This window comes from Pimephales promelas, chromosome 10 (genome assembly GCF_988280905.1).
Source record: "Pimephales promelas chromosome 10, fPimPro1.hap1.1, whole genome shotgun sequence".
Lineage (NCBI taxonomy): Eukaryota > Metazoa > Chordata > Actinopteri > Cypriniformes > Leuciscidae > Pimephales > Pimephales promelas.
Genome location: NC_142778.1, coordinates 26,103,706 through 26,116,124, shown reverse-complemented (window position 1 = coordinate 26,116,124; position 12,419 = coordinate 26,103,706). Strand labels below are relative to the sequence as shown.

The window sequence follows — 12,419 nt, the reverse complement described above, 5'->3', positions numbered from 1 at the left end:
TAGAAGAACATTTTTAAATGGCATTTAGAGGCTTTTGCATCTGAACTCTTCATATATATTTCTTACCAGCATCATTAGCTTAACAGCATGCTGATGTCAAACTCAGCATGTAGGAAAGTTGACAGCAAGGCAGCTCACTAGGATTCAGAACAGAGCTCTTATCTGACCACAGACTGGCCATCAGAAGCAGGACTGTAATGATTAGACATACTCCATAAAGAGGACTGCCAGAACTCTGTCACTGGGTATTGATTTTAAGATGTCTATTTTGCTACTGTGTCATTCTGGCTTATGAAACAAAGGTGTGGCTACTCTGCCTGTCAATCGGCTGTCAGATTTAGTGGCAAGCCTCTGACTGCCAGGACCGGGAGCAGATGCGCTGTGGGTAGCCACCGATAGCAGACTGACCAACAGAATTAGTTTGAGGAGGTCCTACGTTGACCACCCCCCCAAAGCAAGTCTGCAATCTGTCAGCCTGTCTAAATAAAACTGAAAAAGAGTAAACTTCAAAGAGAATTGCATGCCTCTGATACGAAACTCTTAAGAAACTTGAAACATCTTATGAAAGAGTGTTATTTGTTCAGTCGCCTTATCAAATACCACTCATTGATTTTGTGACATTCTTTTAATAAAATAAACATTACGAAATCAAATAAAAATACTATGACATGGGGCGTAACGATACTGTACTCACGATACGATATTATTACAATACTCAAAGACAATGATAAAAGTTTAACAAAAACAATTACTGTTGATTAAATAATAAATTTGACATTACATTGTGGGTGTAAATAAATAGGCTTGGAATTGGTGTTTGTAACCCAATACACAGGACAATACAAAATAATAATATTCATGATTCTGAAGCTGAAACTACAGACTTATTTTGGACGAATATGATTGCACTCTGTCACTGACTATAACCGTTAAAGCTACACTGTGTAACTCTTTTAGTTTATTCTTAGCTAAAACCACTAAGTTCTTTCAAAAATATATGTGCTCATTAATGTATATTTACTTCGTTCAAGTAATAAAGTATTCTCGTGAGTGTATAATATGCCATTGAAAATGCATACGGGTAAGGGGTTCTAACGTCGGTCGCCATGTTGCCCCTCCATCTTGAAAGTACATTAGCCAAAGAGGGACATACCCCTTAATTCAAGCTTCACCTTTCACGTTTACGTTTGAGTTAACACTCATGGACGAGGTCGAACAGGAAGCCATGCTAATCTTGGACTACATTTGCCACCGTAGGAGTTAAAACGAAATCGGAATTGAGAGGAACAGAAACTAATATTCACTGGATGGTCATATACCTTTCCACCACTAGATGGGGGTAAAAATCACACCGTGTAGTTTTAAAATAATGTAGATGTAACACTTTTTACTGGTAACATAAGACAGTTGGCATTATCAGGACCCACAAATACCCCGTTTGAGAACCGGGTTTGATTTAACCAAGTTGTGATGTTCCTATTTCAGACAACAGGGTGTTTTACCTCATGAATCTTAAATTAGGAACATCAGGTACTGTACCAGAAGCTTACACCAAGCTACAAACATTATTAGTTACGCATGCTGATCTGAAATATAGCGGAAAGAACGGGCACTTTTGACCTGTCAAGAGCAATACGTGCACTGAGAAAACTCTCTCCGTTATGCTTTCGCAAGTTGTTGACAAGCCATTACCTGAAATAGCCAAACTGACATTATTGCTGTATGGTTTGATGTGGGCATGAATTCAATTAATTAGATCAACCCGTCCGATTCTAGCGAGGAATAAATGTGCATTTCTTGACTAGATTGTTTGAGGCCTGAGGGAGTTCAGAAACAAATCCACACAATTCCACGTGAATTTCCTGGCAGCATGGTGGGTGGAGGTTATATTAGAATGTAGTTAGGGAACTTTCAAAACCATCAAATTTATAGCAATGAAACTCCTCTAGTTGTAATTATAGCAGAGAACCGCACACATTGCTGGCCCGTCACACACCTGTCTCCTTAAAATACTTAAAATCCCCTGGAGCTCTTTGTGTAAAACATCTGTCACGCATATGAGATCAACTGCAACGAAGCACAGACTCGTGGGAATCGGGCAGAGGAAGCATGATGTCAGTAAGACGTAGCGGTGACAGTGAAAGTTAGCAGAGTTTGTCAACATCCAGTGCTTCGCTAGAAAGAAATCAGAATAAACAGCTACATTCAGTAACATTTCAATTATGATGTCACCTCGACTATCAAATGACTGCACACAAACATGCATTTAATGATGGCTTTGCTCTGTTCCAGCTGAGGGGTTTTCTACTGGCCTTGTCGGACACAGCCGATGCTAGTGGATAAGTGTGTATAACCTCAATTAAAGCATGCTCTAAATGTCTGACAACAGCTAATATTCCTCCTCCAGCAGCGGGCCGAATTGATGTTCCTTCATTCGTCACCCTGCAGAAAAAGCAATCATGCTGTTGTCTCGCTCTGCTTAGGAGCTGGAAAGCTCTGCCTCCAGTTGCTCATTAGCATGTACCGCTAACACCTCCTGTCCTCAAGACACCGTAGCATCTCCCCTGCATTCATCCAACCTACTGCCTCTTAACAACATTAAAAACACTGCTTTTATATGCCGGAGAATCTGCTCTAATATACTTGCTCTAAAGGTGCCTTGAGGATAGTTCAACGTTTAAACACACCACAGTTATTGTTTTTCCCTGCAGATTTGCCCCTCGTGTTTGCTGTTGTTTATGCTTGCTTATTTGCACAGCTCCGTTTGAACGTTTCTGTCGGCCCTCCTGTTCGAGGTTCTTCTCGTTCTTCTCTTTAAGTGTATCTGGAGCACATTTGAGAAATTTACCATTCATGTCACATGGAAAATTCATCACTGTAAACAAGACCTGTGCTGATTGACATGCCAGAGCAGCAGTGGAAATATATTCCAGAATAGCTGGAATGGTAAAATAGATTTTCTTCTCCTTTATGTTTGCTGAGAAATTTTAATCCAGTGCTAACATGCTGTAAACTTGCTGTAGACCATCAAATACACACTTTCTAAATGACAGAAATCTTGAAAAGATAAATAGAAAGTATTTCAAAACTGAACAGGAAAAACAAAGAGAATGGAAAGACTTTTCGATAAGATTCAATATTTGTTAACTTTAGTTGGTGCATTAGGTATCACAAATTCACAATTAACGAGTATTTTTATGTTAAACAATTATAAAAATATATATACAGATGTTATATACACTTTTTTATGCTCACCAATGCTGAGTTTATTTAACCATCTGGGGTCGACAAACACGCGGTGTCTTTCTCTTTTTTTTTCACATAGCAGCAAAATAGACTTAAAATACTCTGTCATTTTTCATCATACAAACTAAAAAAATATGAAAAAAAATTTTTAGGTGTCCACTTACAATCGGAAAGGTGTCCACTTACTATCTTTTTTAGGAGTTAAAAACTTACTGACCACTTACTGACTTCACCATTCACAGGAGACATGAGAATGGTAAAATGAACAATCAAACACCTTGGAAATGACAGGTAGATGTTTCAGGAATGGCACAAAGTTGTGTGACTGTTCAAGCCTCTGTCTTTATATCAGTGCGTTTACTACTTCCTTTGTTTTTTATCTTTGGATTATGTTGTGTTGTAAATAAATCCAAACTTTTTAAAAGCCATTCTTAATTTTTAAATCTCTCCTCAATCCCCATCCCGCAAAAATAACAACTCCATCATGTCCATTGCCATTATGCCGGATATTTTATAACATTACAAAATGCAATTGCAAACATTTTATTACATTACTATTTTGGTATGAACATTGACATTCACTCGCCAGTGGGGCGGATAGCCTTTTGAGATTTACTCGCCAAACGCAAAATCTACCCGCAATTGGTGCTTGGTGTGTGTTAATTTCGGACCCTGTATATTACACTACTCTATAACCATCTTTATATATAATATATGTCTATACATCTATATAATAATATATTATTATACACACTCGCTGGCCACTTCATTGGGTATAGAAAAAAAGGTACAAAAGCTGTCACTGGGGCTGTACCTTTTCAAAAGGTAAACTTTTGTCCATTTTAGGTGCCAATATGTACATTTTAAGTGTTAATATATGTACATTTTAGGTGCTAATATGTTCATTTTAGGTGTTGATATGTACATTTTAGGTGTTGATATGTACATTTTAGGTGTTGATATACATTTCAGGAGCTATTATGTCCATTTTAGGTCCAAATATGTACATTTTAGGTGCTAATATTTACATTTTAGGTGCTAATATTTACATTTTAGGTGTTGATATGTACATTTTAGGTGCTAATATGTACATTTTAGGTACTAATATGGACATTTTAAGTGTTAATATGTACATTTCAGGAGCTAATGTGTCCATTTTAGGTGCTAATATGTAAATTGTAGGTGCTAATATGTCCATTTCAGGTGCTAATATGTCCATTTAGGTGTTAATTTGTTCATTTTAGGTGCTAAAATGTACCACTAAGGTACCAATATGAAGCATTTGGGTACAAAAGTGTACCTTTTGAAAAGGTACAGCCCCAGTACCCTTTTTTTTCTGAGAGTGCAGTTTGACATGTTTTAAGCTTTGTGACACTGTGTTTTCTTCTTGGAAGTAATCATCAGAAAATTAGTACACTGTGGTGATAAAGTGACTTGGTAAGCAACAATACTCAGATAGCCTGTGGCCTTTAAATTATGCTCTGTTAGTACTAAGGGGCATAAAAAGTGCCAAGAAAATATCCCCTACACAACACCACCACCGGCAGCCTGAAGCGCTGATACAAGGCAGGATGGATCCATGCCAAATTCTGACCCTACCATCTGAATGTCATAGCAGATATTGAGATCAGACCAGGAAATGTTAGTCTAATTTGGTGAGACAGCTAACAGGAGAGGCACCCGCTGTGGTCTTCTGCTGCTGTAGCCCATCTGCTTCAAGGTTTCGACGTGTTATGCGAAGATGCTCTTCTGCATAACTCGTTGTAACAAATGGTTATTTGAGTCTCTGTTGTCTGGCATCAACAAGTCATTTTAGCCCACAGAACTGCAGTTCACAGGATATTTTCACCTTTTTTTTTTTTGGACCATTCTCTGTAAACCCTAGAGATGGTTGTTCGTGAAAATTCCAGTAGATCAACAGTTTTTGATATACCCAGACCAGCCTGTCTGGCACCAACAATCATGCCACATTCAAAGTCACTTAATTCACCTTTCTTCCTCAGTTTAAAGTTTGTGTGTGTGTGTGTGGGGATGATTTGAACTTGAGCGCAGTGTTTTTAGAACACAATGTCATGCACGAGTTATAACTTACAACATTTGTGTGTTTACTCGTGGTCTATGACGACATGATTTGGTTTTACAGTAAACAGACACAGTGGCCAGCTAAACAAAGATATTCTTAAACAAATCCTATGCAGCGGTGCCGATGATTTCCTTTTGAAGCGCGTCCTCTGGTTTTCCGAGAGAAATGTCATCTAACACTATGTCATTAGATCCACGATCGAGAAAAAAAAAAAAAAACAGCCGAAACTTGTACCAACCCGGAAGTAAAATTTTCGTCACCGAAATTCTCCGTTATTCGTTTAAAATATATATATTTTTTAAATTTTGGCCATGTTTAGCAAGAGAATCCATCTCTTTAACACTGTAAACAACTCTACATGAAACACCATTGCACTCTCCCTTTAAACTTTAAACAGCAAATCGTCCTGACCATGTCTGCATGCCTAAATGCATTGAGTTGCTGACATGTGATTGGCTGATTAGATATTTGCATTAATGAGCAGTTAAACGGGTGTCACTAAATAAAGTATGTAAATAAAGTGGCCAGTGAGTGTATATATTGTTTGTTCATTCATATTAATTATATATTTATTCATAGTTTGTTATGAATATATTGCTATAATGAATGAATATAATGATATATTGTAAAGAGTAACAGGAAAAAAAGAAGAAGAAAAAAAAAAAGATTTAAGAGCAGGATAAATTGCCCAAAATAACAATACTGCCTTTCTCCATCATAATATCTCCACCTGAGACAAAAGTTTATGCATGACATCACCAGCTATGGCAGGGGAGAAGGCCCCAAGATTCATGGTATGCCACTAATTGAAAACATACAATAATGTACAGCATATATTATTCAGCAATCTGTTTTTACTGTTTATATATATATATATACACATATAAACTGTAGCTCATATCCATCCAACAATTAAAAAAAGGAACTCAAAGAAAGCACATACCTCTCTATCGAGCTGCTGGGGTGATATCACGGTGACAATGTCGCCTCTTTCCGGGTCGATGTAGAACATATTGGGTGAAGGTTTATCGGGCTGCTGTCTCACGATGATGTAGCGCAGCACAGCGTTGTCCGTGTTGGGATCGTCTGCATCGTAAGACGTCATGGTCATCACTGTAGTACCTGCCAAAAACAATTTGAAAATCAATTAGTTATAACGGAGACAAATGAGCAGGATGATACTCGGTTTGGTGCCAACTACTGTATATCCTTAAGGTTTTATCTATACACCGATACCACTTGCATTGCCATTTTTCATTAAACCGCACAGCCAAACGAAGCTGTAATCAATCGAAACCACGTTTGAATGGGGCTTCAGGGCGGACAGAAAATATAGAAGAGCAAAATTCCACTTCTAAGAGGCTGTGTTATGATTTTCCTGACGCAGTTCAGTTTTATATTGTCCTGCATCTAAAATAAGGATGCCGTTCTTGGCAGATGAACTGTAATCCTAGTCAATCCTTGACATATCTGCTCGCCTCCTCTCTTTGACATGGCCCCTGGAATGAACAGCGGCTCCACGGTATCCGGAGAGAGGCTGATATCTCAGTTCAGGTGGCGTCTGTTCATCTATTTCATTTCCTTCCATCTCATCTGAATGTGCTCAGCCGCAAAAGTGGGCCACAAATGGAGCCGGAGCCTCTCAAAGTAACAGTGACCAGACAGTGACATGAAGCTAAGTCATATCTATCTCCTGAAGTTAATGGCCTCTATCACTGACGTTAACCTCGCGATCAGCCTTTATGAGAGCTCCTGCCCGGTACGGCATAAATCCAGAAGGCACCAAAAAATAAAAAAATTTAAAAAAAAAACTGGGGAGGAAATGTGCTGAACACTCTCAAATAGGAATATTAGCATCTTAGAGTGAATGAGTAAAAGGCAATTATAAGTAATTAAGGGAGAAGTGGGTTTCTGCAAGGGACGAGAGATGGTATTAGGCGGTGGTTAAGAACTACACCTCTAATGATTAATTACACATGCTGAAGCGCATAGCGGGGCTCTTTCGTGACACCTCTAGTCAAGGCGAGCGGTTCCACTTCACTGTTCGGTTACACCAAGTTATACGACCTCCGTGTTCGCAGATACACACGGTGACACACATTCGAGTGTGTGCCGACCATGCGTGCGCGCACACAGACACGTACAACCTCTTTCTCTCTCCCACACACATACAGAAAGACAAGCACCCAGACAAGAGCACTCATGCTCAGCTTTATGAAGGGCAACTTCATTGTTTTGTTCTTGTCATTTGTTTCTTGTACTTGTCAGTTGTTGGCTAGAAAAATGTTTTCAAATGGCAATTTATCACATTAATTGAAATGCTGCCAATCAAAGTTTGGGATATATACACTACCGGTCAAAAGATTTTTTATGTTTTTAAAAGAAGTCTCTTCTGCTCACCAAGGTTGCAATTATTTGCTAAAAAAAAAAAAAGAAAAAATTTAACAGCGATTTAAAACAGCGGTTTTCTATGTGAATGTAGTGAAGTGTAATTTATTCCTGTGATCAAAGCTGAATTTACAGCATCATTACTCCAGTCTTCAGTGTCACATGATCCTACAGAAATAATTATAATATGATGCTCAAGAAACATTTATGATTATTATCCATGTTGAAAACAGTTTTTACATTTTTATTTCAGGATTCTTTGATGAATAGAAAGTTCAAAAGGACAGAATTGATCTGAAATGGCAAGCTTTTGTCAACATTAATCACTACCATTCAAAAGTTTGGGGTCATTAAGAATTTATTTTATTTATTTTTGTGGGAAGGATATTAGAAAATACTTTTATTCATCAAGGATGAGTTAAATTGATCAAAAGTTACAGTAAAGACATTTATAATGTTAGAATAAATTTTATTTTAAATAAATGCTGTTCTTTTGAACTTTCTATTCATCAGCGAATTTTTTTTTTTGGGGGGGGGGGGTGGTACATGACTGTTTTCAGCATTTAAAATAATAATTTATGTTTTTGGAGCATAAAATCAGCATATTAGAATGATTTCTGAAGGATCATGTGACACTGAAAACGGATGTGTAATCAGCAACAGTAATGATGTTGAAAATTCAGCTTTCAGATTACATTTTTAAATATATTAACATAGAAAACAGTCATTTTAAATTGTCATAATATTTCAGAAAATTAATGTTTGTCTTTTTTTTTTTTCATCAAATAAAGCAGCCTTGGTGAGCAGAAGAAACTTCATTTAAAAACATAAAAAATCTTACAGACTAAAACTTTTGACCAGTAGTGTATGTGTAGGCTATATATGAAGAGTTCAGATGCAAAAGCCTCTAAATGCCATTTGAAATTTTCTTCTAAAATGACCATTTTTATCAAGCTTGTATATTTAAGTTCAGTAATTTCACTTAAATGACAATTAATAGGTAATCTTCATTGCCATTTTAGTGAAATTACTGAACTTAAATATACAAGCTTGATAAAAATTAGCATTTTAGAAGAAAATTTCAAATGGCATTTAGAGGCTTTTGCATCTGAACTCTTCATATATATATATATATATATATATATATATATATATATATATATATATATATATATATGGAGAGAGAGAGATAAAGAGAGATATAGAGATATAGCTCAGTTAAATCAATGACTGTACATCCTGTCAAAATGAATTACAGCAGCACTGCACATCATTGCTGAGTTGAAATAAAAATAAACTTTACCACACCTAAAACAGGATTCAAAGACACTTGAGTTCAAATTGAGACACAATTACTTCATACTTAGTGATCTAGACAAGATTGGGAACTCTGTAAACTGAACGTGGCCATTAAGGACCAGGTATTAAATCGCAAAGTTAGTCTAGTTTTCACTGGCTGTAAAAATTAGTCCTGTCCAAATAGAGCTATAGAATAGTATAGAATATATTTAGAATCAAGAAGTGTTTCAACTGTACAAATATTTGAATAGCACAATGAACCTAATCACCACATGACCACTTGATTGTGAATCACCGTTCAATCTGGTTCCCGTAGTTCTATTAACATGTTGTCCTCCTGCACCCTCATAAAGATAAAAAAAAAAAAGCCTTGAGGTATTTAGCAGTCATCAATATGAACCATGACAAAAGCCATCAGCTCCCATCAGCACACACATAAATCAACAAACGGATCTAATTGGCTGATGGGAAGGGCCAGAAAGTGAATGCAAATCACTGCTATGCAATTATGAGGCAATTATGTCAAAGCTGAGCCCAATTCAGGAGCTATTGTCTTCCTTTATGAAGTCCATACTCTGCCCAGCGCCAAGCCGGAATCAATGTTAACTACATTGGAAGGTTTAATGGGAGGACCTGAAATGACTAGACTTGAATCTGCGGGTCTTCATTACTGTATTATCAACTCTGCTCATCTAATTGGGGCTATGGGATCAGTCAGAGTGAGGACTTTTTCTTTCTGGCTCTTTCTTTCTCCCTTTTAATTCCAGCATCTTGTCACACTTGAACAAGAGACAGAACATTGAAATGAATAATGTCTCATAAAACGCCTGACTTGAGCGATTCATTTGATATCAGGTTCTGTGTCTAACTCTGCATTAACTAAGGCACATTGCTGGCATGCTAAAATCAACCGCAGTATGAACAGGTAAGTATCCCCTCCTTGTTGTGCCTATACAGTCAGCAATGTCTTTACATGTTGCACGCACTCTTCTCGTCCTCTCATTCTGTCGCTCTCTGATGTAGCAGAAGAATGCGTTTTTTGAAAGATCCGATGCATTTTAGTGGGCATCTCTGCCTTCTGCCAACAGCTGAAGCCCTGTGGGTGCCAATCACAGTCCCCTACTCCAGAACCGAAGGCAGTGGTGTACCATCCAAAACCGTGGGGTTCTCCACAGGGTGCCTTCCACTTCGACATGGCCCCAGCTGCCTAAAATCAAGCGCTAGCTAAAAAGCGGGACCCTTCAGCTTTTGTGGAGGAGAGGTTTTACATAATCACAACTCAAAGTGTGTCACGGCATTAAAAGGGCATATTTATATCCCGATAACGACAGTTCGGGCCAGAAGGCAAAGAAATCAGACCGTTTTCTTCTTTCTTCTTTTTATTCTTAATATGCTGCTCTTGTTCCCTCTTTTTTCTTGTTTCTTTTCAAAGGCAGTGAGTTACAGTATTTCAGTGGGTTATACGCTAAGTATATGCAATTTAGTTTAGCAAAGCACTATATTGAAATTGGACTTTTAAATTAAGTCAATGGCTGTTTAAATCCAAATTGTGAATTTAATTTATAATTTGCCCGGCACAATTGGATGGTTTAAAATGAAAATGAACATTGTATGGAAAAGCTGCTTTACCCACAATTTTTTTTTTAATGATATTCAAATTATTTATTTATTTATTTATTTATTTTGCATAAACTATAAATTCTTCCAGGAAAGGCAAGTTTATGAAAAGGCAGGGTGGGTATAACTTGAGAGAAGAATTACACTTTAAAAAACTCAAAATAAAAACCAAGTATGTGCATCACTATTTGTGGGGTAAGGTTGTGGAATGGTTTGGAGTATAGATGTTAAAACATTATACAACTTTTTAAACTGTTTAATATTTGTTCAAACACTTTATTAAAAGGATATGAGGATTGACAGATGCGATTGTAAGTGTGGGTTATACGTAATACTGATTATACGTGATACTGGTGATGGGCAGTTTGGTGCAAAATGTACAAAAATAAAAAATAAAAAATTGGTTGGTGTTTATAATTACTGTTTATTTCTTTTCTTGCAATGAATACATAATGAGATATATATATATATATATATATATATATATATTGTAACTATTTAGAGTTGTATAAGGGGTGGGGAAAAAAATAGCATGCTTATGCTTCATCTCGCTCCGTTTTGGACATATTGCAATTATTGCTTCTAACACTTTATACATATTATTTTTTCCTTCGGACATGCTTAGTGTTTTTTTATATATATATATATATATATATTTTTAATACATTTAAATATATAAATCACATCTTTTCAGTGAACAGAATTTAATTAATAATAAAAATAAATAAATAATTAAATGCTTTTGCATTTGGTGCACTGTATAGTCTAGCACAGTTTTGGCTTTTTAAAGAGTCGATTCAGGTGTGTGAATCTCAGTGGTGAAGCGATACTGTACATAATAATATGCTAGATCCCTGTCAACCTAGCACTTAAAACCGCAAATCACATTCAGTGCTAATTTTGCAGTCAGATTTGCATTGTTAACACTTACATAATTCCTTCAGGTGCTAAAACAATGCATACAAAATAAATAAATAACATCATTAGCAGGGACAATTCATTTTTAGTTTCCCCCTCTGTTCACAGTTCTATAGTACTGTTTAAAAAAAAAAAAAAAACCATTTGGAAAATAAAGTAAGGGCTACAGTGTGCTAACACAAGGCCGGTGTTACACATGGCACATCCTCTATTATAGACATCCAGGGAAATCAATATGACTTCAGGATCTCATTCACACCGGGGAAGCCAGCGCACTGTGTGATGGGCTTTATAATAGGAAGAACGGGGGAGAGATTGAGACAGGATGAAATAATGATGGAGCAGGTGTGTGTGAGTGAGTGATCAGTCTATACCAGGATGAGAGAGAAAGAGAGGAAGGGCATACGGTCTGCAGGGAGACCAGACTATGAAGCTTCTTTACAAGAGATCACAGCACTTTAGACTTTAACTAAGTTAAACGTGTACACAATTTTACACTGAAATCTACCGAATTATTATTATTATTTTTTTTTTTTCTCAGAGACAGAGAAAGATTCATTCTAAGGACACGACGTGTTAAAATTTTGGGCACATTGATTGATTGTTGCATTGTCTGGGGTGCAAGACTTCAAGAAGCACAGATTTCTACAAATATAGTCCATCTCTGCTACATAGCAACAGGAAAGCACAGAGCAGAATTACCCTTCATTTCGGGAGGTAATTCAATACATCTAGCAGTTCTAGAGAAAGATAAATGGACTACAATGTGGAATGGAGCACTGAGGTCAAATTTGCTGCCTTCTTGCCCTGAATGGACCAGCTGACTTACTCTCCCTTGCTTAAAGGCACTCAAGTGCAATTCAGCGCT

The 12,419-nt window shown here is 36.9% G+C and overlaps 1 protein-coding gene across 1 annotated transcript in view; it reads right to left on the bottom strand.

The window, feature by feature from the left end:
• cdh13 (cadherin 13, H-cadherin (heart)) overlaps positions 1 to 12,419 on the bottom strand; it is a 369,140-nt gene that overhangs the window by 105,396 nt on the left and 251,325 nt on the right. The window contains exon 7 of the mRNA XM_089116363.1: positions 6,273 to 6,451. Coding sequence (XP_088972489.1) covers positions 6,273 to 6,451 — 179 coding nt within the window. The remainder of the gene's footprint in view (positions 1 to 6,272; positions 6,452 to 12,419) is intronic.